The sequence below is a fragment of the Bos indicus genome, chromosome 6, assembly GCF_029378745.1.
Source record: "Bos indicus isolate NIAB-ARS_2022 breed Sahiwal x Tharparkar chromosome 6, NIAB-ARS_B.indTharparkar_mat_pri_1.0, whole genome shotgun sequence".
Classification (NCBI taxonomy): domain Eukaryota; kingdom Metazoa; phylum Chordata; class Mammalia; order Artiodactyla; family Bovidae; genus Bos; species Bos indicus.
The window spans coordinates 116911664-116937778 of record NC_091765.1 but is presented as its reverse complement, the minus strand read 5'-3'; the positions used below and the strand labels follow the sequence as shown (position 1 = coordinate 116937778).

The 26115-nt window shown below is 47.9% G+C and overlaps 1 protein-coding gene across 2 annotated transcripts in view; it reads right to left on the bottom strand.

Moving 5' to 3' along the window:
- POLN (DNA polymerase nu) overlaps positions 1 to 25485 on the bottom strand; it is a 153029-nt gene extending 127544 nt beyond the window's left edge. Inside the window, exons 1-4 of one of the 2 annotated variants that reach the window (XM_070791923.1) lie at positions 25330 to 25485; positions 20873 to 21017; positions 5564 to 5643; positions 3628 to 4116 (exon numbers count right to left, since the gene is read on the bottom strand). In XM_070791923.1, the coding sequence (XP_070648024.1) occupies positions 3628 to 4116; positions 5564 to 5643; positions 20873 to 21017; positions 25330 to 25398 (783 nt within the window). In that variant the 5' untranslated portion in view covers positions 25399 to 25485. The remainder of the gene's footprint in view (positions 1 to 3627; positions 4117 to 5563; positions 5644 to 20872; positions 21018 to 25329) is intronic. The other variant, XM_070791922.1, reaches the window with a different exon arrangement.
- Positions 25486 to 26115: the final 630 nt, after the last annotated feature.

Genomic DNA, 26115 nt, shown 5'->3' with positions numbered 1-26115 from the left:
GATAATGTCCACTTCATGGGGAATACACAACACGAATCGCAGGAATGACCAGATCCCACCCTTTCCCACAGAACTAGAGCCCGCAAGTGCACTGATAATGTCCACTTCATGGGGAATACACAACACGAATCGCAGGAATGACCAGATCCCACCCTTTCCCACAGAACTAGAGCCCGCAAGTGCACTGATAATGTCCACTTCATGGGGAATACACAACACGAATCGCAGGAATGACCAGATCCCACCCTTTCCCACAGAACTAGAGCCCGCAAGTGCACTGATAATGTCCACTTCATGGGGAATACACAACACGAATCGCAGGAATGACCAGATCCCACCCTTTCCCACAGAACTAGAGCCTGCAAGTGCACTGATAATGTCCACTTCATGGGGAATACACAACACGAATCGCAGGAATGACCAGATCCCACCCTTTCCCACAGAACTAGAGCCTGCAAGTGCACTGATAATGTCCACTTCATGGGGAATACACAACACGAATCGCAGGAATGACCAGATCCCACCCTTTCCCACAGAACTAGAGCCCACAAGTGCACTGATAATGTCCACTTCATGGGGAATACACAACGCGAATCACAGGAATGACCAGATCCCATCCTCTTCCCACAGAACTAGAGCCTGCAAGTGCACTGATAATGTCCACTTCATGGGGAATACACAACGCGAATCACAGGAATGAGAGGAATTCTCACTCGCAGTGGGACTCGCCCAGGTCATCACTGAACCCGGAGTGCACTAGGAATGGGCTCAGCCAACCGGGCGACCAGCAGCCCTGTAGAGGGGTGCTCCACCTCTCAGGAAGTAACTTCAGGAATCTCACCAAGCAGCCTGCTTATGTAATGGAACAGATCGGGCAAGACTTAACAGACCCTAAGACCTCTGTTTCTTCTTTGGCTCATGTCATTGATAACCGCGGAGCTCCTGGTTACCTTCCAGCAAACCAAGGCGGTTTGTGCATAACCAATACTTCTTGATGCACCTGGATCAATGCTAGAGGACAGGGACAGGTTAATATTCAAGAGACATATACCCAAGCAGAGTGGCTTCACAGTCTGGGTAGGGGCAACACTGCCTCCACTGTCTGGTCAAGAGCCAACCTGGTGACTTGGCTCCTGCCCTTTCTAAGCCCTTTAGTGGCTGTCGTCATTATTCTCCTTTTGGCCCTGTTTAACCTTTAGGTCAAGAGTGTGTCTTCCAGGCTCTAACATCTTCAGGTAAGGCCTGATGGCTCAAGGGCTTCAATCCATTCCCAGTGGGTGACCCAGGTCCCTGCTGGTCCTTGGAACACTCAGTGAGGGACTTCTACACCTCTCGAGAGGGGTAGGGTCTGTGGCCCCAGTTCAGCAGGAAGTACCTCCAGAAGAAGAGACCTTTGGCCCTTTAACCCTTAAGAAGGGTGTAGAATCCCCCAGAGGGGAAAGAGTGCTGCCCCTGGACAAAGTCTCCTCGAGCAACAGGACATGAAGAAACTATAAGCGACTAAAAATAACTGCGCGCGCGGTCAAGTTGGGACAATTGCGAGCAATTGGATACAAATGGGCCAGAATCAAACTGCCATTTCTGAGGTGCTGGGAGCAAAAGCAGGGTACTGCATGTGATCCCTGCACATGGCCCCAGCAAGGGGGTGGACAGACCCCCTAAGCAACATCTCCTGCCCAACCCACAGGATCTGCCCCATTGTTACCACATTGGAGGGCCCAGGCAGCTTCTCTCAGAGGGTGAGTCAGGGGGCCTGTCTCTCGTTCTTGCCCTCGTGCACTACAGCACAAGCCCAGTACAGCCTGAGGCCCTCGTCTGGCCTCTTATCAGCATCTACTGATGGAAGAGTCCAAGAGCCTGGGTTGGCAACAAACCTGTCAGAATTAACCCACAGATTCAAAACAATGGGTATCACAGTTCCACCTGGATGTTTGAATAAACTGACAAGTTGACCCTAAAATTCGTATGGAAATGCAAAGGACCCGGAATACTCAAAACAATCTTGAAAAAGATAACGTAAGAAGAAACACTTCCTAATTTCAAAACTTATTATAAATCTAAAATAATCGAGACAGTGTTGGACTGGCATACAAATAGACATATAGATCAACTTTTAAAGAACTGAATGTCCAGAGGTAAACCCTAACATTTGCAATCTATTGAGTTTCTATTAAAGTGCCCCCAAAATTCAGCAAATAGTGCTGGGAAAACTAGGTATCAACATGCAACAGGGTGGATTTATGCCCGTATCTCACAGCACACACAAAAATTAACTCAAACTGGATCACAGGTTTAAATGTAGGAGCTCAAATTAAATTCTTAGAAGCAAATAGGGTAAAGCATTCATGACCTGGGACAGGCAAAGCATTCTTAGATATACCATCAAAAGCACAAGTAATATAAGAAATACTTGATAAACTGGAATTAATGAAACTAAAAAACCTTTTGTGTTTTAAAAACACCATCAAGGGACTTCCCTGCGGGTCCAGTGGTTAAGAACCTGCTGGCCAATGCAGGGGACACGGGTTTGATCCCTGGTCCAGGAAGATCCCACATTCCGAGAAGCAACTAAGTCCTCGAGCCACAGCTACCGAAGCCCGTGAGTCTAGAGCCTGTGCTCCATGACAAGAAGCCCTCAGACCTCAAAGAAGCGGAGCCCCTGCTCACCGCAACGAGAGAAAGCCTAGTGCAGCGATGAAGAGCCAACACAGCCAAAAATAATAAATAAAGTTAAAAAAAACACACACCACAAAAAAGTCATCAAGAAATTGCTAAAAACAAGCCACAGATTTGGAGAATTACAAATCATATATCTGACAAGAGACTTGTATCAGAATATATAAAGAAATCTTACGGGTCCAAAATAAAACAGAAATAGCCCAATTTAAAACATGAGCAATAGACCTTAAGTGTCATTTCACCAAAGAATAATGCAAATGGACAGTCAGCACATGAGAAGTTGCTCAGTGTCACCAGTCATGAGGGAAGTGCAGTTTAAAACCGCAGTGAGGGACTTCCCCGGTGGGCCACTGGTTAAGAATCTGTCTTGCAATGCAGGAGACTCAGTTCGGTCCTTGGTCCGGGAACTAAGGTCCCACATGCCGCCGCAGAGCAACGAAGCGTGCACTCAACGACTACGGAGCCCACACGCCTCGACTCGAGAGCCCATGCGTCGCAACGAGAGATCCCGAATGACGCAATGACGCAATGACGCAATGACGCGACGAATGCGAATGACGCAACAAAGAAAGACCGCTCGTGCCACGACTAAGACTCGGTGCGGCCGAGCACATACCTAAGTGAGCGAGTATTTTAACACGCAGCGAAACACCGCTTCGCACACACAAACATGGCTGAACTGTGAAAAGACAGACAAGCACTGACAGGCGGCGGAGAGTTGGGGCCTCACGCACTGCTGGGGGGGCGTAAGTGGCGCAAGGAGTCTGGAAAGCACTGGGCAGGGCTTACACACCTCGTGAGAGCCACGCGCTGCCACTCACCACTGGCGGAGGGGAGGTTTACAACCTTATTTCTAGCTCTCCCGTCAGAATCCGACACTAAGAAAACGGGTTTGTTTCACGCTGCCTACAAAACAGAAACAAACACGAACCAACAGCGTTTACTAACCTGGTCAGCTCTCAGCTGGGTGGAGCCATCTTTATACATCAGAGTTACCACCAGGGTGGCTGCCTGTTTGAGCATCTCAATCAGCTGGCTTTGCTCCAAAGCATCCAAATGTCTAATGTCACAAAAGTCCGTTTTGAATGCCTTTGCGTGCCTGGAACTGAGGTAGGTTTCAACCTCACCAGCATCTTCTTCCAGTATCACAAGCTTACTTGTTTTTGCTGATGAACTACTGCATGAGACGTGGTTTCCTGTAAGATTCAGGCTCTCCCTGTTGTTTTCCTTTGGGAGGTGTTTTCTTTTACATTCCATTTTCTGTAGAACTGAAGCCTGTTGGTCACACTGTGGAACTGAACACCGTGAAGGAGCCGAAGAGCTGATACCCTTCTGGCTTTGGTCAGCAGACAGCTGATCTGTGACTCTGATACCAGAGGACTCAGGACAAAACTTGATGGAAACTCCTGACGGCTGGCTCGTAAGCAAATTAGGATTCTATAGAAAAATGGAAAATATTTCACAGAATATGGATTTGTAAGACAAGTCTATATATAAACCAAAGTAAAATCTGATAAAACCCATTTAAGGTAAAGCAGGGACATGGCTTCACATCAACTGTGATCCAACTTCCTAATGAACTGTGGAGAGTCTCCCTGAGCAGTGGTTCTTCTCAACCCAGGCAGGAGTGCCTGGCTGCACCCTGGGCTGGAAAAGACAGGAGCTAGTGGAGAAGAGACTTAGCAGCAGCAGCAGCAGTGGAGAAGGCCTCCCACCTCAGCCCCGCGCTGGGGCCGCGTGTAACAGGAGATGCTGTGGAGGGGGATGTGCTGTACATGTGTACAAGACTGAGGATGAACCACTGACAGTTTCCAAGCAAAGGCCATTTATAGAGAAAATACAATCACCACAGCTCTACCTACTCAACTTTTAAAAAAATTACAGCTCAGCAGCAACATTCTTCCTGTTTCAATCTTGTGACATGGAATACTCATTCGTCGATTCACAGACTCGCACACGAATGTGACCAAACTCCAGGAGACAGTGAGGGGAAGGGGAGTCTGGCTTGCTGCAGTCCACGGGGTGGCAAAGAGTTGAACTCGACTTAGGGACCGAACAGTAACAACCACTACAGTCTGAACTGCTGTGCCACCTCCTCCACTGAGTCACAGCTCAGGCCTTTGGTAACGAGACCTCTTCTCATCTCTCCTCCAAGCTCACCACACACCTCACCCACTGGGAACTGCTGCTGCTGTTCTTTAGTCAAACTCTCTGTGACTCTGTGGACTGTGGCCCACAGGCTCCCCAGTCTGTGGGTGTCCCAGGCAAGAATACTGGAGTGGGCTGCCATTTCTTTCTCCAGGGGATCTTGCCAACCCAAGGATCAAACCTGTGTCTCCTGCTTGGCAGGTGGATTCTTTACCACTGAACCACCTGAGAAGCCCCACTGTAAAATTTATATCCTTCTTTTCCAAACTTCTCTTTACTTTCACTACCCCAAAGCTCCAACTCATCTTCCCTTAACCTAAAAAATTATCCCAAAGTCCTTTCCCACACTCTAAAGGTGAGGATATTGAGAGAGACCATTTCCTAGACCTCAACTCGGAATGTTCACACTTCAGAAAGGTGTCCCAGATTCCTCTCCCACCACCAGAGAAAAGCAGCACGAGCCAGCACAAACACTGGGTTAGCCGTCTCCCCTCCGGACTCCAGAGCACTCAGCCCTGACTCCTGTTGTGACACTAATTCACCGAGTCATAGAGAAATACTATGCTTCTCTTTCTCGTCCCCTCATACAAGTAAACTGTAAGCTCCTGGAGAAGAACTTCTTTTATTTTTTAACCATTGTATCCACAGTGCCCAGAATATGGTTGACACTTGATAAATATTTGTTGAAAAAGTGAAAGCTATCTGTTTAGAATTACTCGTATCTGCAAAGATTCACCTTTTTTTCCAGTGATTGATCCTTTCCATCTTCAAGTAGTACTGAATATTTAACACTGGATTTGTCTACCACATCTGCAGCTTTGAAAGACACAGAAAGGAAACACGAGAGAGTAAGGAAACATTAAAATCTAAGTCATATAATTAATTAAACATTGAAAATAGCCTCTATAATCATTTACTCATCATTTACTTAACTAAAACAATGTAATAAAATTTACAAACAAAATGCATACTACCATTGCAGTAAACATTTATGCAAAATGTCTTCAAGTTAACTGGACACAGATCTATGTAATCATGAAATGTTTACTAAAAAAGTATTACTTGGTATTAGCATTTGAATACTTGATTTTGAAAAGCCAAGTTAAGTATTTTACAGAAAGCTTGCAAGTATTAAAAGTTTGAAGAAATTCTTAGATGGAATAATTTTGTAACAGAACATTAGAGATTCAGTAAAACATATAAACTTCTCATTTAGAGTTTAACAAGCTTGGGCTGGACAGGAAGTGATGGAACTGGGTTCAATCCCAGACAACATAACTCAAGTATCTATAACAATAATAATAACCAAGAAATGCAAATGGGGGAAATCTTTCATTTACAATAGAGAAAAGTTATACTTACAATTAATTTAATAAGAAAGGCACAAGACACTCAATGATGAAAACTTAAAATCTTATAAAATGGCATAAATCATGATCTATACAAGTGGAAAAACACAGCATTGAGATAGGAACAAAATATTTAATTCTCCCAAATATAAATTTAATGTAATTCCCATTAGAGGCCCTACAGGGCTCTTTTAATTGGAAAAAAAAAAACAAAACTTCAAAGTACATAGGAAATTTAAATGTCTGAAAACAGAGAAGAAAGGTAAGTTGCTTTGTTTGTTTGTTTTTTGAGAGGGGGTTGGCCATGCCGTGCAGCATATGAGATCTTACTTCTCTGACCAGGGATTGAACCCATGTCCCCTGCACTGGAAGGCAGAGACTTAATCACTGGACCATCAGGGAAGTCCCAGAAGTTCAGTTGAATTGCTCAGTCGTGTCTGACTCTTTGCGACCCCATGGACTGCAGCAAGTCAGGCTTCCCTGTCCATCACCAACTCCCGGAGCTTGCTCAAACTCATGTCTATCAAGTCAGTGATGCCATCCAACCATCTTATCCTCTGCCATTCCCTTCTCCTCCTGCCTTCAATCTTTCCCATCATGAGGATCTTTTCTAAGGAGTCAGTTCTTCCTATCAGGTGGCCAAAGTATTGGAGCTTCAGATTCAGCATGAGTCCTTCCAATGAATATTCAGGACTGATTTCCTTTAGGATTGACAGATTGGATCTCCTTGCAGTCCAAGGGACTCTCAAGAGTCTTCTCCAATGCCACAGTTCAAACGCATCAACTCTCTTGCTTTTTCGATGATCTAGCGGATGTTGGCAATTTGATCTCTGGTTCCTCTGCCTTTTCTAAATCCAGCTTGAACATCTGGAAATTCTCGGTTCATGTACTGTTGAAGCCTCGCTTGGAGAATTTTGAGCATCACCTTGCTAGCGTGTGAGATGAGTGCAAGTGTGCACTAGTTTGAGCATTCTTTGGCATTGCCTTTCTTTGGGATTGGAATGAAAACTGAGCTTTTCCAGTCCTGTGGCCACTGCTGAGGTTTCCAAATTTGCTGGCATATTGAGTGTAGCACTCTAACAGCGTCATCTTTTAGGATTTGAAATAGCTCAACTGGAATTCCATCACCTCCACTAGCTTTGTTCGTAGTGATGCTTCTGAAGGTTCACTTGTCTTCTCATTCCAGGATGTCTGGCTCTAGGTGAGTGATCACACCATCGTGATGATCTGGGTCATGAAGATCTTTTTTGTTGAGTTCTTCTGTGTATTGTTGTCACCTCTTCTTAATATCTTCTGCTTCTGTTAGATCTATACCATTTCTGTTCTTAATTGTGTCCATCTTTGGATTAAATATTCCCTTGGTATCTCTAATTTTCTTGAAGAGATCTCTAGTCTTTCCCATTCTATTGTTTTCCTCTATTTCTTTGCATTGATCACTGACGAAGACTTTCTTATATCTCCTTGCTATTCTTTGGAACTCTGCATTAAAACGGGTGTATCTTTTGTTTTCTCCTTTGCCTTTAGTTTCTCTTCTTTTCTCAGCTATTTGTAAGGCCTCCTCAGACAACCATTTTGCCTTTTTGCATTTCTTTTTCTTGGGGATGGTCTTGATCACTGCCTCCTGTACAATGTCATGAATCTCCGTCCATAGTTCTTCAGTCACTCTGTCTATCAGATCTAATCCCTTGAATCTATTTGTCACTTCCACTGTATAATCATAAGGGATTTGATTTAGGTCATACCTGAATGATCTAGTGGTATTCCCTACTTTCTTTAAGTCTGAATTTGGCAATAAGGAGTTCATGATCTGACCACAGTCAGCTCCCAGTCTTGTTTTTGCTGACTGTATACAGCTTCTCCAACTTTTGCTGCAAAGCATATAATCAATCTGATTTCAGTATTGACCATCTGGTGATGTCCATGTGTAGAGTTGTCTCTTATGTTGTTGGAAGAGGGTGTTTGCTATGATCAGTGTGTTCTCTTGGCAAAACTCTGTTAGCCTTTGCCCTGCTTCATTTTGTACTCCAAGGCCAAACTTGCCTGTTATTCCAGGTATCTCTTGACTTCCTACTTTTACATTCCAGTCCCCTATGATGAAAAGGACATCTTTTTTGGGTATTAGTTCTAAAAGGTCTTGATAGAACCGTTCAACTTCAGCTTCTTCGACATTAGTGGTTGCGGCATAGACATGGATTACCGTGATATTGAATGGTTTGCCTTGGAAATGAACAGAGTTCATTCTGTCATTTTTGAGATTGCACCCAAGTACTGCATGAAGAAAGCTGAGTGCTGAAGAATTGATGCTTTTGAACTGTGGTGTTGGAGAAGACTCTTAAGAGTCCCTTGGAGTGCAAGGAGATCCAACCAGTCCATTCTAAAGGAAATTGGTCCTGGGTGTTCTTTGGAAGGAATGATGCTAAAGCTGAAACTCCAGTACTTTGGCCACCTCATGCGAAGAGTTGACTCATTGGAAAGGACTCTGATGCTGGGAGGGATTGGGGGCAGGAGAGGAAGGGGACGACAGAGGATGAGATGGCTGGATGGCATCACCGACTCGATGGACGTGAGTTTGAGTGAACTCCGGGAGTTGGTGATGGACAGGGAGGCCTGGCGTGCTGCAATTCATGGGGTCGCAAAGAGTCAGACACAACTGAGCGACTGAACTGCATTTCAGACTCTTTTGTTGACCATGATGGCTACTCCATTTCTTCTAAGGGATTCTTGCCCACAATAGTAGACGTAATAGTCATCTGAACTCCATTCGCCCATTCCAGTCCATTTTAGTTCACTGATTCCTAAAATGTCGATGTTCACTCTAGCTATCTCCTGTTTGACCACTTCCAATTTACCCTGATTCAGGGACCTAGCATTCCAGGTTCCTATGAAACATTGTTCCTTACAGCATTGGACTTTACTTCTATCACCAGTCACATCCATGACTCACCTATTTTGGGTGACCCTACACAGCATGTCTCATAGTTTTATTGAGTTAGACAAGGCTGTGGTCCATGTGATCAGTTTGATTAGTTAAGTTTAAAAAAAAATTGCAGAAGACTTGCTTTGCCAGATTAACAGAACGTGCTATAAAGCCACTGTGGTCACATATACAAGGCATTTGAGTAGGAGTAGACAAGAGCTCGAGAACAGGGTAGAGAATCCAGAAGCTGACCCCAAGGCTTATGAGGATTTAATATATAGCGAAAATCATATTTCAGTTCAGCAGAGAAGGGTAAATTAATAAATAGGGGAAGGACAATTAGCACCATTTCTGAAAAAAAATAATACACTGGAAAAAGTAACGGGACAAAAAAGACAGAGAGTTAATATTTATATTATACAACAAATTACAGTGACCAAAAATGAAAAATTCAGTGGAAAATGAGCAAAAGATACGGAGAGGCAACACACAAAATAGCAAATCCAAAAAGCAAACAAATATGATGTAATACTCATACTCTGTACTAGTCAGCGAAATGCAAACTAAATATACTTGGAGATGGAGAAGTAAGAGGTAGTCTCACTCGTTACTGGTAAAAATGTGAATGGTTCGGATCTTTCCATGTGTGTGTGTGTGAGAAAACAGCTCATTACTAGAATGAACTGCCGCTGATTTCCATGACGGGTGGGAGGCTGGAAGCAATGACCAAAGGGTCTTTCAAGTCTAAGAGCCAATAAAAACTATCTTCCATGGTCACAGTTCTTCCTGTGGTACAAGGAACACTGCTTTTTTACATAGCGTGAAAGCAACCTGAAGCATCTGTTTTTAAATTCCTTTTCTCTCTTTTATGTTTATCTATCTCTTCCATAAGGTTCAGCACAACTTTTTGGCAGAGATCCTACAGTAAAGTCACATTATCTTCATGTATTTTAGCTTGTTTCTCCAGATATTCCAAGAAACTTCTAAAGGTCATCTGGACTTTCGGAATTGGCTCCCTCAGAAGGAAGATCATACTCTTTAAGTTCTCTGAGCTGATACCTTCTGACAGTTCGTAGAGCAGGTTTCTGGTTTCAGGACCTAATGAAGCTCAGGTTCTCGATGTCTCATCACAGAAAAAATTCAGTGAGGGACAAAGTGACAGGTAAGAAGTGGATTTATTCAGATTTAGAGAGAAGCACACTCCACAGAGTGCGGGCCATGGCAGAGGGTGAGCGCGGCCTAGGATCTTTGTGGAAAACAAAGTGTCAACACATTAAAAACACACACATGCGTCTCAGAGTTGGAGAGAAAAGGACAAACCCAAAGGGTCCAAAGACGGGCCTCGGGGATGCCACCCATGCTGCTTCCTGATGCGGTGAAGGTTATGGGGTGTTCAGTTTGTGAAATCCTGAGCTGTAATCTTAGGACAGATGTACTGTGTGTTTGTGTGTTGTGACCTCAATACAAACAGGTATAAAATACATAAGTCCTGTAATGGAACCACCTCACTGCTGGCTATCTATTTCACAGAAATGGATGCAACAGTAAGTAGGTTTAAGCCAAACATTTATGACAGTACTGCATTACGGCAAAGGACTGAAAACAAAGCAAATACCAACCAAGAGGGCAGTGGAGGAAGAAATTATGTAGCAGCCACACCATGGAGCACAGAGCCACCGAACAGAATAAGCTGTGTTAGTTGACCTGAAGGTGCAGAGATCTGTGAAAGTGTAACCTCATTTTTAAAAAAATGACTTTAATGTACGTGTACCCATACACTGGCAGAGGTCTGGTCCCTGGGAGGCTGACCTTGAGATGAAGGCTTGCATTCAGAAAGGTTACTGGGGGGGGCACTCTCAGGACCAATGTCTGTAGGGGAGTAAAGGACTAATGCAATTGCTAAGAAGGCCTGACATGTTCCTACAGAATTTTCCTCCAGAGGGTCAACCTCCACACCCACCAGTCACTACCTGGTTGTTCCTGGGAAAGGGGTATGCCCTTGGGAAAAGCTCTTTGCAGCTGAGGCAACCATCAGGAGGGGCTGTGCTGCCACAGCTGGGATAAGCAGGGGGCTCCAGGTACCTAACCCTAACCCTCTACCATGTCCTGAGGGCCCCTCACCCTGGCTGGGCACCTCTGCTGGTTTTGGTTGCTTGTCTGATCGTGACCTAAACCCTCATCCCTGAGAGGTGAAGTGCCTGGTTGTCATGCCCTTTTCAGGCACGGCCACTGCATTTACTGTCAAATGTGGACAGTGGACCAAGGGGTGTCCAATCACATCACCTGGGTCTCAAGCAGAGGCTTTCCTGTCCCCTTTACATGATGACAGCCCTGTCACCCCTAGTAGGATGGAGAGTACATCTTTGGCCTGCCAGTCCCTTGGTATAAGAAACTTGAAATGACTGGGCAGCAACTATAGCTTGAAGAAAGCCATTCTTTCTGTGCCCTTGGCAGATTTACCTTGGGGAGTCAAGACTAAACCTGCAGAACCCAGAAACATAGGGAGAGAAAAACACATTTATGGAGGGGGTTCTGGGAGTGATGCTGGGCAGGGTTGCTCCCACTGCCACCGTCTGGGTCCCAGTGTCCTTAACTATGTCCAATGGGGACACTGCATCCTGCAATGGTCACTGATGTCCAGGGAATACTGCAGCCTGGAGGTCACCGGAGCTGACCTGCTACCCACCACTCCATCACTGCACCACCTGTGCGCCCATGACAGAGCCCATGGGTCCCAGGATCACATACCAGCTGCAGCTCCTGTGCTGTAGAGCGGGTCCTTATGTCCGGGGCAGTGCTATGCAGGACTGTAGGTCAGCGGATCAAATGCTCTGTGAGCCTTGGAGAACAGAGCTCACTGAGGCCGTGTGTGTGGGAAAGGCAAACCCATGCCCAGAACATGTGTGGATTCTAGTCAAAACAAAGCTCAGCACCTTTGAGGGCACAAGGGGATCAGTGTTGCAAGCGAGCCCCCAAGTGACTGTGCTCAAAGTTTGGTGCTACTGGGGACCCAGTGTTCAGTCTGAAATTGGAAAGCTGGACAACAGAGGCGACAGCAAGGCAGGCCCTGGGGCGTGCGAGCGCTATGCCATGTGCAGCCTCCACCCCAGCCCCATGGTCGCTCCATTAGAAGCCCAAGTGGCCTGTTCCGGGACAGCAGACGGCCAGATGGTGGACATCACTTGGCCAAGCCATTCCAGGTATGTTCCTTCCTTCGACACTTTCTCGGGTGGCTGCTTCCGAGTCTGCTGTTACTGTAATCTTCAGAGTTCTTTACTTCTCAGTCAGTAATGCTTTAAACTTCCTCTGTTCCAATGCCTACACGGTTTCTGTGCCCTGGCCAGCCCAAGTCTCATCCACTTCCCTGACAGGCCCTGCCAAAAGACAGGGAGGTGGCAGTTCCTGAGGGGGAACGTGTGACTTCTAAAGACAGAGCCCTCTTGCATCTTGCAGTGGAGGTAGGGAGGAGGGGGCTGGCCTTTGACAGAGGAGTAGCTACTTCAGCAGGTCCCAGAAGCACCTGGGACTCAAGATTTGAAGGCACCAATCCAGACGTCCCCACCCTGCCTCTCAGGGTCAGGTCCCTCTTCCTGATCAAGGCCCTGACCTTAAGGCAGAACACCTGCTTGGGGTGAGAGTCCAGCCTGCTCTGGAGCTCTACCAACCTGACTAGGAACGGGCCTGGGACCGCAGGGAGCCTCTTTACAGGCCAGCAGGTGAGCTGTCTGTCACATTTAACCTTTAGTTGCTGGTGAATCACCCTCAGCCTCTGTCTTTTCCCAGGGCACACAGCCACAGCCATTAGGCCATTCTCTTCCACTTCTCAAATACACAGACTGCCCAGCAGCCTGGACAGCTGCTTCCACAGATCAACCCAACCAGTCACCTGAGGAAAAGCTTCACTGCACTGCTGCCATCCGTATCTCACCTACAGCTTGTTCTGTGTGTGTGTGTGTGTGTATCACTTATTTCGCTGCGTCGGGCCTTGGTTGCAGCACTCAGAGTCTCTGATTTTCACTGCAGCCTGCAGAATCTTTAGCTGTGGCAAGTGAACTCTTGGTTGCGGCATGTGAGATGCAGTTCTCTGACCAGGGCTCGAACCCAGGCCCCTGCATTGGGAGTTTAGAGTCATAGAAACAGGTGAACAAAAACATAAAAGGCATAAGCTAAGTTATTAACACGGGGTGGCGATAAGGGGAGATTGGTTTATCAAACAAAGAAAAAGCCTAAATTAAGAAAACAATGTACATATAAATCCTTTCACTCTGAATGTGTGTAAATATGTAAAAAAAATTTTTTTCATGTGGGATTAAGGACTTTGTTTTCAGTTTTTCTGTTTAAAAAAAACAAACATTTCTAAACTATTACAAACAACAACAAAAAAGACCCCCGAAACACTGAGAATACAACGTAAACAGAAATAGTTAAGTCTTTCATACGTGTATCATGTCTGTAGAAAGCTCTTACAAATCAGTAAGAGTTGAAATTTACAGATCAGACCACTGTCATAGCCTCAAAGATGAGACTACATTTGCCTGCCTCCAAGAGTGCCGTTTTCCAGTGGTCATGTATGGATGTGAGAGTTGGACTATAAAGAAAGCTGAAGAATTGGTGCTTTTGAACTGTGGTGTTGGAGAAGACTCTTGAGAGTCCCTTGGACTGCAAGGAGACCCAACCAATCCATTCTGAAGGAGATCAGTCCTGGGCGTTCATTGGAAGGACTGATGTTGAAGCTGAAACTCCAGTACTTTGGCCACCTCATGCGAAGAGCTGACTCATTTGAAAAGACCCTGATGCTGGGGAAGATTGAGGGCAGGAGGAGAAGAGGACAACAGAGGATGAAATGGTTGGATGGCATCACCGACTCCATGGACGTGAGTTTGAGGAAGCTCCGGGAGTTGGTGATGGACAGGGAGGCCTGGTGTGCTGTGGTTCATGGGGTCGCAAAGAGTCAGACACGACTGAGAGACGAACTGAACTGAAAGAGCACAAAATATATCAAGAGTTAAAGCATTATGCAAATAAACAAAAACTACGGCACAGAAAATTCTCTGAGTTGCAGATGAATCAATGCAGTTTACTTCTAATAAGGTATTCTGGTAATGAAGTATCATTTGAGCAGAACCTTGTAAATGCAATCATCGCACTACTAAAGAGATGTATACGAAGGAGTGAAAGAAAAGGTTAAGTAGAGGATGAAGCTGGGAAACACTGTTTTTGGAAACTGGAGTTAAATCTGAATGCAGACTAATCCCTTGTCAGTCGCATCACCTGCGAATTATTTTCTCCCATTTTGTGGGCTGTCTTTTTACGTGTGTCTTCTCTTTTGGCAATCACGGACTGTGGCCCGCCAGGCTCCTTTGTCCATGCCTTACAACATGCGGAACCCTGGTTCCCCAACCCACCCAGGGACGGAGCCTGCACCCCTGTACTGGCAGTGCAGTGTCTTAACCACGACCCACGGGGAAGCCCCAGCTGTTTTTGTTTATGGTTCTTTCGCTGTGCAAAAGCTTTTGCATTTAATTAGGTCACGTTTATTCTTGTTTTTATTTCTGTAACTTTAGCAGATGGATTCATAAAGATATTGCTGCAATTTATGTCAGTGTTCTGCCTGTTTTCCTCTAAGTTTTATAGGATCCAGGCTTACATTTAGGTCTTTACTCCCATTTGAATTTATTTTTGTGTATGGTGTTAAAGAATGTTCTAGTTTCTTTTTTTTTTAACTTGTAGCCATCCAGTTCTCCCATTTGTTGAAGACACTGTCCTTCTATTGCATGGCATTGTCTTCTTTATCACAGATTAATTGACCACAGGTGTGTGGGTTTGTTTCTTAGCTTTCTATCATGTTCCTTTGATTTGTATTTCTGTTCTTGAGCCCACACCATACTGTTTTGATTACTGTAGCTTTGTAGTAGAGTCTGAAGTCAGGGAGCCTGATTCCTCCAGCTATTTTTCTTTGCTTTGGCAAGAAAGATTGCTTTGGCTATTCAGGGTCTTTTGTGTCTCCATATAAAGATTTTTTTCATCTAGTTCTGTGAAAAAGGGTAATTGATAGGGATTGCACTGAGTCTGTAGACTGCCTTGGGTACAGGGGTGGGGGATGGTGGAGGGATAGACTGGGCATTTGGGGACAACATGTACACACTGCTATATTGAAAACAGACAGTCAACAAGGACCTACTATAAAATAAATCAATTTAAAAATCTGAATAGGGCATAAAGAGAGGGGAAGTGATGAGACTTAAGACTTAAAGGGCTGGCAAGGGCCAGGCTGCCCTGCAGGGGTATTTTTCTACAGACAAATTCTGCAGAAAACAAAGGCAAGATCTGAGCTAATTCCAGCAACAGCACAAAGGCAGGTCAAAAGTGGCAATAAATTGACACCTAACATCAACTAAGGAAGTACCACAAATTTTCAAATAAGAAGGAGTGAAGGCTTGAATTAGGGCAGTGCAAACTTGAACCCAACACCTGGCAGGTATACTAAGTGACTGGACATAAGGATTTTATATTTACTTGATAGAAATAAAAAAAATGTTTATCCATATAATCTTGACCAGAGTAAAATAATAATAAAATATCTATTTTGTCATTTAGCTTTATGTTCTCTGTGCCTGAAATTGCAAAGATTTCCACTAGTTGGTAGAAATAAAGACACACTTCACATTAATGAATTGGATTTTGACAGATAATTGCCTTGAGGAGTTTTAAACGTGTATTAATTTGTTCAGTTCAGTTCAGTTGCTTGGTCATGTCTGACTCTGTGACTCCATGGACTGCAGCACGCCAGGCCTCCCTGTCCATCACCAACTCTCGGAGTTTACTCAAACTCATGTCCATCGAGTTGGTGATGCCATCCAACCATCTCATCCTCTGTTGAACCCTTCTCCTCCTGCCTTCCTTCAATCTTTCCCACCATCAGGGTCTTACCAATGAGTCAGTTCTTTGTATCAGGTGGCCAAACTATTGGAGCTTCAGCTTCAGCATCAGTCCTTCCAACGAATATTTCGGACTGATTTCCTTTAGGATTGACTGGCTGGATCTCCTTGCAGTCCAAGGGACTCTCAAGAGTCTTCTCCAACACCACAATTCAAAAACAGCAATTCTTCGGTGCTCAGCTTTCTTTATGGGCCAACTCTCACATCCATACATGACTACTGGGAAACCATAGCTTTGACTAGACGGACCTTTGTCAGCAAAGTAATGTCTCTGCTTTTTAATACGTTGTCTAGGTTGCTCATAGCTTTTCTTCCAAGGAGCAAGAGTCTTTTAATTTCATGGCTGCAGTCACCATATGCAGTGATTTGGGAGCCCAAGAAAATAAAGTGTGTCATTGTTTCCATTGTTTCCCCATCTATTTGCCATGAAGTGATGGGACTAGATGTCATGATCTTCGTTTTCTGAATATTGAGCTTTAAGCCAACTTTTTCACTCTCCACTTTCACTTTCATCAAGAGGCTCTTTAGTTCTTCTTTGCTTTCTGCCATAAGGGTGGTGTTATCTGCATATCTGAGGTTATTGATATTTCTTCCAGCAATCTTGATTCCAGCTTGTGCTTCATCCAGACTGGCATTTTGCATGATGTACTGTGTATATAAAGTTAAATAAGCAGGGTGACAATATACAGCCTTTCCCAATTTGGAACCAGTCCGTTGTTTCATGTCCGGTTCTAACGGTTACTTCTTGACCTGCATGCAGATTTCTCAGGAGGCAGGTAAGGTGGTCTGGTATTCCCATCTCTTTAAGAGTTTTCCACAGTTTGTTGTGATCCACATAGTCAAAGCCTTTGGCATAATCAGTTTTGATTTGTAATGTCTATGAAACTATTCTTATTTTACCAGAAAAAAAAACATATTCACCTCTAAGCTCTATTAAGTTAAAAAAGATTTTGGATAAGTATGTATTAGAAAACATTATTTGATTCCTATAGATATTTAGACAAAATAGAGATGTACTCTAATAAATACACGTTTAATCAAATGCATCAGTTCAGTTCAGTTCAGTCACTCAGTTGTGTCCGACTACTATCCATAGCACCAGGCCAGCTGACAACCTTGAAATTACCGTGAAAAATTATTCTCCTCCAGTGTTCCTCAAATCCTTTCAGTGGCATTACTGAACACTGAAGTGACGATGTAAATTTAAGTCTTGCTCAGTCGTGTCTGATTCTTTGTGATCTGTAGCCCACCAGGCTCCTCTCTGTCCATGGAATTCTCCAGACAAGGATACTGGAATGGGTTACTATTCCCTTCCCTAGGGGATTCTTCCCGACCCAGGGATTGAACCAAGGACTCCTCAGGCCGGTTCTTTACTGTCTGAGCCGCCAGGGAAGCCAAATTTAACTCAGGTGATCTCAGTTTGCATCTAGTTTAAAGGTAAAGGAGTCGCAGTAAGAAGCCAAGCCGCAGTCACAAAAGACCCACCAACACAGTGGCCTAACAACAAGTTCACTTCTCTCTGCTGCTCTGAGGCGAGCGGTCTCGGTTGGTGGAGCAGTTGTCTCATGAAGACACTCTGGACTTGGGGTCCCTCCAGCACGCTGGTCCACAGTCCTCTAGGACGCTTGTCGTTTGCAGGATAGAATGGAGTCGTTTGAGGTTCCAACTGGAGGAAAGGGAAGAGACCACCTAGGAAGCAAGTCAGATGTCTTCAGGCCTACCCTGGCAGTGGCGTGCCCAACAGATAGGAAGCTGCTACTTGGCCACACCTGACTGCAAGGACACTGAGCCATGTGCGTCAGCTGATGGTGTGCTTCTGAGGAGAAGGACGGACTCTGGTGTGGTGGATGATGAGTAATGATTACCACGAGAATGGTTACCTTTGAGCAGGAAGAGAATTTTAATTCAGAAGGAAATTTTGAGATGTTGGCAAAGTAAGTAGTAGTTATATGATTTTCTCTTTATATTAATTCATTAACCTGTATTTTAAGTCTTTGCATCTTTTTTTTTTAAAACCACAAAAGGTTTTAAAATAAAGACTAACTTTGCTGCAAGAGGATACACACAGTCCAATCTTTACTGGACGTGTATACCTCAGTTGGTCTAGCAGATCAGAAAATTAGATCCCAAAGTGACATAGAACACTGTTTGGTTTTACTTAATATAATTTTATAAAAGCAAATATTAATAGTTTATCTCCATTGATTTCTGAGTTCAATTTTGATATTTATTTGGTATGAGATGGGCATTCAGAAATGAAATGCTGATTTACAATATTTTACTTATAAAGGAGGATTTGACATAACAGCTTAACATGTGGCAAGAGTTCAGGAATCAACTCAGGTTCAGCATCAATCATCAATAACCCATTAGCAATCCAACTTTCAGATTTATATGAAATAAGAGTAAAACCGGTGGGACCCTGTGGCAGACAGACTCCAAGGTGGTCCCACGACCCCCCTTGTCCAGTACTCACGCCCTTGTGGAACCTCTTGAGGGTGGGTGGATTACTTCTAACCAAAAGAACACAGCAACAGTGACAGAATGTTTGTGATTACCTTACATAAGACTGTAATGTCACTCTCTTGCACTCTGAAAAAGTAAGCTGCCATAATGTAAAGCTGCCTGAGGAGAGAACCATGTGGAAATGAACCGAGGGTGGCTTCTAGCCAACAGTCACCAAGAAACTGAGACCCTCATCTAAGAGTCCACAACCGTGTGAACTTACAAGCAAATGCTTCCCCATTTCAGGCCTCAGAGGAGCCTCCAGCCCTGACTGATACCTGCACAGCAGCCCTGCAGAGGACCCAGCTAAGCTGTGCTGAGGCTCCCGACCACAGAAACTGAGAGATAACACGTGTGTGTTCAGTCACATGTGTGTGTTCAGTCACTGAGTTCACAGGAAGTGCTACAGAGCAACAGACACAAACTCTTTGTAAAAATTCTACTCTTTTTCCAAATCCAAGAACACTTGACAGAAAAGTAACGCCTTATCATCTCAATAAGTTATGAAAACTAGGATTTAGCAAGGTATTTTAAGAGCATGGCAAGGCAGTTCATGAGATGGGCTGACCGATAAATTTTTCCCAACAGAGACTCACATCACAGCTTCCAGGGGCGTTTTATTATTCTCACCAGGTTTTGAAGGAAGGGGTATTCCAAGCTCTGTCGAGTGCACACTGCTCTTTCACTTTGGAAAGCAAGTATCCGAGTAAAGGAGAACGCTGTCTCTCTGACATGTGATGTTAACCTTATCTACTTCCCAAGCACCAACATTCCCCCTAAAACACTATCAGTGGCTAGGTACGTAGTCCACACCCCCAGATTCTTACCAGTTCATTAGTGACTTCTGTAAGAGGGGCAACAGACGCATGGCTATCAACAGGTGGAAATGTTAAGAGTATCTTAATATAATCAACAAACTACATTTATAACAGCTTTTGCACTGTTTGTCAATTTTTCTCAATTATTTCATCTCCATGAAATTAATTATATCTCACTCACTTATTATCTACGCCGTAGAAGAAAAAAACAAATTACTGGCCCATATTTACAATTTTAAATAAAAACTGCTTTATTACAAACCCTGGTGTTTAACCCACTTCAGTCACACTTGTGAGGCTATGCCACCGCCTTCACTCCTGTGTCAGGTCAGGAACACACATACACAGACCCGCTGATCTTTGCCATGTTAAGAGTGTACATACACATACCCAGTGGTATAATATACATACTGTCAGGAACACTTCTCTTCTCCACCACAAACTACAAGCAAATACAGGTTCAGTGACCCAAGAGCTAAAGGCAAAGCAACACTCGGATGGGCACTATGAAAGAGCCCTTCTCTTTTGAGGTTACTTGAACATCTGGTCCAGATTTTAAGGGAATGAAACAAGGAAGAGTGTGTTACATTTTAAAAGCAGTAAAGGCTAAGAAAATGTAAAATTCAGTGAGCAGAAGCTCAGCCATCACTGAATGAGAGTAGAGCAGGGGAGCTGGGCCCCCTCATTTGTAGCAGAAACTTCCCTACGCAACACGAAGTTCTAGAAAACACTCTGCTACATTTCATTTTCTGAAAATTAATAAGAAACCTCACTAAAATGGGAGCTTCCCTCATAGCTGAGTTGATAAAGAATCCACCTGCAATGCAGGAGACCCCGTTTCGATTCCTGGGTCGGGAAGACCCGCTGGAGAAGGGATAGGCTACCCACTCCAGTATTCTTGGGCTTCCCTTGTGGCTCAGCTGGTAAAGAATCCGCCTGCAACGCGGGAGACCTGGGTTCGATCCCTGGGTTGGGAAGGTCCCCTAAAGAAAGGAAAGGCTACCCACTCCAGTATTCTGGCCTGGAGAATCCCATGGACTGTATAGTTTCATTGGGTCGCAGTCCCACACAACTGAGCGACTTTCACTTTCACTAAAATGGAGTTGGAGGCCAGAAGGGGGAGCTCTGGCGCAGTACCACTAAAAATCAGTCACAGGAACAATCAATCACAGGTCCCCACAGGAAAACATGTGCCTAGCATCTCCTACAAGCAGTCACCACCCCAGTAACTCAGATAGAAACCACCCCCACTCTGAACTCTCACTTTTCTCCAGTGGACTTTGGTCCAGAACAACCCCTCCCAACATCCACTTTTTTCTCTATAAAATGACGTGCTTCTCCTTTGTTAGACCCGCCTCTGGCCTTTGTATTGCATCTTTGTCCAAAACTGCTATTCTCGAGCAAACTCATTTTTGCTAGTAAGATAACTTTTATTTTTAAGGTCAATGATTTTCAAAACTTAGTCTTAAGAATAATTCAAGGTAACAAAAAACATGAAGGTTCGTAAAAATTACTCACTGTTTTCACTCTCTCTCCAGGTCTCAGATTCCACTAAATCACCTGAATGCATAGCAGACATAATCTTCTGTGCAACACTGGAGAGTGGTATCTTACAGAGGTCAGAGCCTACAAATGCCTCATAATTTTCCATTTTCATAAAATCCTAAACGTAAGATAAATATAATACCCATATATTAATTTTGAGACTTCAAAATAAGTCATGTAAAAACTTTTATGTACAGACATTCATAAAAATTACTATATTCACCACTATAACAAATAGGTATCACCTGTCCTCATAATACAGATAGGGTAGCGAAGATGGGAACAAGACATTCACAGGCTCCTAACAAACAGGTGTCACCTGTCCTCATAACACAGATGGGGTAGTGAAGACGCGGACAGGACATTCACAGGCTCCACTGGGTGTTATGCTAATACCATATGGGAGGAATGTATCAGGATTTCCTAGTTAACCAATTTTGAAGCAAGCAATCTACTCAAACCTTTCCTACTTCCTGAGGTTTGAAACAAACCGCTGTTACAGTCTTCAAACATACAAATCTAGTAACATAAAAATTACTTTTAATTGACTTGAGCTATTATGACAGACACATAACCTGACATCCTTCCACTCGCCCTGCTCAATTATACTGGCCCCTGGGCTCAGCAGGTGAAGGCCCAGCAGGGGCAGTCCAATTCACCAAGTAGCTGTTCACACATCTAATGTATCTGGCACTAATCTAAACAGAATTTGCTGTTCCATGAATCGAAAAGCAGGTGACGTTTTTCTGCATTACTGAAGAGAAAAATTTCAAGTAAATTCTTGATTCCAAGGTAGGGCAGAGGGGAAAAAAAAGGAACAAAAAAAGGTCACTTGTGAGGAGTGAATAGCAAAGTCTTAGATGAAATTTATTGCTACAGATTTTTCAAGCACATTCAGTTCAGTTCAGTCGCTCAGTCGTGTCTGACTCTTTGCGACCCCATGAATCGCAGCACACCAGGCCTCCCTGTCCAACTCCCAGAGTTCACTCAGACTCACGTCCATCGAATCAGTGATGCCATCCAGCCATCTCATCCTCTGTCGTCCCCTTCTCCTCCTGCCCCCAATCCCTCCCAGCATCAGAGTCTTTTCCAATGAGTCAACTCTTCACATGAGGTGGCCAAAGTACTGGAGTTTCAGCTTTAGTATCATTCCTTCCAAAGAAATCCCAGGGCTGATCTCCTTCAGAATGGACTGGTTGGATCTCCTTGCAGTCCAAGGGACTCTCAAGAGTCTTCTCCAACACCACAGTTCAAAAGCATCAATTCTTCGGTGCTCAGCTTTCTTCACAGTCCAACTCTCACATCCATACATGACCACAGGAAAAACCATAGCCTTGACTAGATGGACCTTTGTCAGCAAACTAATGTTTCTGCTTTTTAATATGCTGTCTAAAGTTAAAGCTAAAATCATGGTGCCCACTGGCGTGCACCTCACATAGGGTGGGATCGCCAGGTGCTGGGTGGGTGGTGCTGGTGGGCGGACGTTCCCGGGGTGGTAGCAGCAGGACCAGAGCCTGAAGAGGTTTGTGGGGAGCCGCCCACTCACCTCAGGGGGACCAGTGGACACACTGGGAGCCGCACAGTCTCCCAGCTTTAGAACCTTCCAGACGGCCCCGGGCCATGCGCTGCCTCACGGCCCAGGACGCCCCAGGACCCCTTCCCATCCCACCTGCCTCAGCCCGCCCCCCGACACACACCCCCGTCTCAGTCGAAGGCCACACGTGTCTCACTGTCCAGGCCTGACCAGGCTAAACGCGGGGCCTCCCCTCCCAACGCTGGCAGCCATGTGTCCGCCTCTCCAGTTCCAGCACCTGCCTGCCCACCCACAGTGGGCACTGACCTCTGTCCACACGCAGCCTGCCTACAGCCTTGGGGGCCTCCTCACAGCCCCGCCCACACAGCACAGGGCAGCAAGAGGGGTCTTCCCAGGGACCTGACGGCTGAGCCTGCCGCCTCACCACCCACCCCGCCCCGGCCGCGTGCCCTGCCCTGTGCCCCTGCCCACCCCGCGTGCCCCCGTAATCCCTCTGCCTCTGATGCTGGCCCACTGCCTCACGCCGTCCTCACCAGGCCTGCGTCTCACCCCCTCCTAGGAGGCCGGGGCGGCTGTCAGGACTCAGTGTGGTCCCGCTGGCCCGTTCGGGGGCCTGGGGCTGGGATCCCTGGGTCCTCTGAGCAGGGAGGGCCCGAGCCAGGCTGGCAGCACCTGCCCGCATGTGTAGGACCAGGCCCTGGGCCCTCTGCCCTGCTGACAGCTGTCTCTGCCTTGGACCTTTCTCCCCCTGTGCTGTGTTCTCCGGGCCCCCTCTGCCCGTAGGACGAGAAGGAAGGCCACGCCACCCTCGAGGAACTGCATTCTGGGGGGCCCTGCGTCTGTCTCCATTCGACACCCCGTAATCATAGGAGAGATGAGTCCAGGGCCGTTGGCCGTCTGAGAGGTTGCTGGCTTCTGCCCAGGGTCCCCCCTCAGCGCCCACACCCCGCACTCGCTATGTCCACTGCGGGCCAGCTGCTGCCTGCGCCGTGCAGCCCCGCGAGTCCAACAGCCTCCGCCCCCCGGGGACCCCGAGTCAGCGCTGGATGCTCTGTGCGGAGGGGAGGGTGGCCTCTGAGACGTCGCGAATTGTACCGGCCCGTTAGGGAGGAATAAACCGGGTCCCCAGCTGCGGGCAGGCTCCCGCGGGCTCCCCGTGGCCTCTGAGATGTCGCGGATTGTACCGGCCCATTAGGGAGGGGTGAACTGGGTCCCCAGCTGCGGCAGGTCCTGGAGTCTGATGCGTTGGGTCCAGGTGGCTCAGCTCAGGGGCCCCGCCCTTGGGTCCACAGGTAGAGCTGGTAGGTTCCTGGCTGTTCCGAGCACATCCGGAGCAGACCCTCGTTCCTGGTCCTGGGCTGTGGCCCCCCACCCCCAGCCAGGCACGTCTTACTGGTGGGCGGGTGCTGACAGAACGCGGGTTCAGCCAGCGATGGGGTGGGTGGGGCCGTGCACGTGCGCGAGTAGGGGCTTTGCGTGGGGCGCAACGCGAGCAGACCCCGCGGGTGGGGAGGTCTGTGCGCCAGGCTCTTAGGAGACCCTGGCAGCTACCTGCTCACATTGGTTTCACCCGGGGCAGCCCCGCTGAGACATGCACACCCCGTCCCTGCAAGCATCCTGACCCCCCGTGTGGGGAGCGGGGCGGGGGGGGTGGGTGATGCCCCAGCCACGCTCCGAGGGGCAGAGACTGAGTTGTCAGGCCCCTCGCGGGGGGTCTGCACTGGCCAGGCCAACCTCTTGGCCGAGCGCGCATAAAACCTGTGCCCGGCCTTGACGCCCCTCCCAGTGCGGGGCCGGGGGAGGCCACCCCCAAGGTCCGCGGTGCGCAGGACAGAGGCCTCGGGCTGCAGCCGCTCCCGACCCTTCCGGGGGAGCGGCCCGCACGGTGACAGTGAGGGGTGACCACGTGTGCCCCTCCCGGTGTGAAAGGGTGCCGTGCTCACTGCTGTGTGTTCACCACCTGGGGACCGGTGTGCACTGCCCCGCGGCGGCTCCTCTTCGGGGAGTGGGTCATGCATGGCGGCATGGCTCCCCTCCCCATCGGTGGTTCTGGGGGTCTCGGGTCCTCCCAGTGCCCTTGTTTTCCATCTGTTGTGGCGTCCAGTGCCCAGGGAGAGGGCAGCCCCCTTCCCACCTCCCTGTGTCAGTCAGGCGAGCCCCGTCCCCTCTGTCGACCCGGCAGGTGTCCTTGGCGGGTCTGCTGGGTCGCCGTCACCCTCGGGTCACGGCAGGTGCTCACGCGGGGACCCGGGTGGCCTCCCACCCAGACAGCCTATTGGGCCCACAGGGGCGCGGGCTGCTCGGGGCAGCGCCGGTCACCACGCTGCTCTCGCTGCAGGTCCTGAACGAGGCCGTGGGCGCGCTGATGTACCACACCATCACGCTGACCAGGGAGGATCTGGAGAAGTTCAAGGCTCTGCGGATAATCGTGCGCATCGGCAGCGGCTTCGACAACATTGACATCAAGTCGGCCGGGGACCTAGGTAGGCCGCTCGGGACCCTCCCCCACAGCCCCGCCTGCTGTCCCGGGCATGGCCTCGCTGCTTTGGTCCCCCGCACGAAGGGGGCCTGGGGCCTGGGGCCTGGGGGCCGGCGTCCACACGGCCCCGCGCCAGCTCCCCGCCAGGTGCAGGCTGGCGGCACTGTCCCTCAGGAGGTCCGGGCCTCGGGCAGCGCACCCGCCCTCCTGCAGAACCCCCCGGGGACCCGGGCAGGGGGCCTCCGTCCAGGGGCAGCCAGCACGCCCGTGTCAGGGTTCTCACGCCCCTGTTCACGAGACGGGCTGGGAAAGGAAGTTTCTGTTGTGACCCCGGCCTCGGCCCCCCACCCCGCGCCCGGTCGCCGCCCAGCCCGCGGCCCCTGACAGGCGCAGGCGCGCCGCGGCCGCAGACCCCACCTTGAGGGTCGGGTACTCCTGCACCTTCGGGGTCATGGAAAGCTGAGAGGCGGACTCCTGCACCGCCATCTTGGACCGGCCAAAACATTAGCGGGCGGAGGGGAAGTGCGGCGCGCGGCACGCCGGGAGTGACGTCGAGGGGCGCGGCGGGCCGGCGTCCGCACCAATCGCCTCCGCTCCCCGTTCTGCGGCTGAGGAAGAAGGCGCGGCCACCGGGCGCGCGGCGAGAGGCGTCCTGTCCACCCAATCAGCGCCCGCCTTTCTCCCGTTCAGCCAATCAACGGGAAGCCCGGCTGGGCGGGGTCCCTCCTTGAACCTGAGGCGGGGTGGAACGGCTGATCAGTGCGGGAAGCTCCCAGTTCCCTGCGGCTCCGGTCCCGGCGCCGGCGGTCTGGGGCTCCCGCGGGGTGGGGAGCGGGCTCCCGCGAGCCGCGCGGCTGTGGCGGTCACTGGGCTCTCTCGGGCCGGCCTCCAGCTAGTGAGCCCGCTGCGCCAGGACGTCTGCAGGCCACCAGCGCCTGTCCGTGGGCTGCTCTCCGCAGAAGGGTGCGGCTGCAGCCCGAAGCGGGGCCCAGGCACCCCCGTTGGGGAGGGGAGGTGGCGGTTCTGAACTCGGTAAGGAAAGAGGCCGCCACAGTGTACAAAGGCCCGGTGCGGGCAGAGCCTCCGGCGTCCCTGGCTTCCACACCGATTCAAGTTGCCTTTCAAACCACTCCATATACTTACCCCTTTTAGTCCTTTCAAAAATAGAAATTAAATTAGGTTTCACTAGTTAGAAGACTTTCA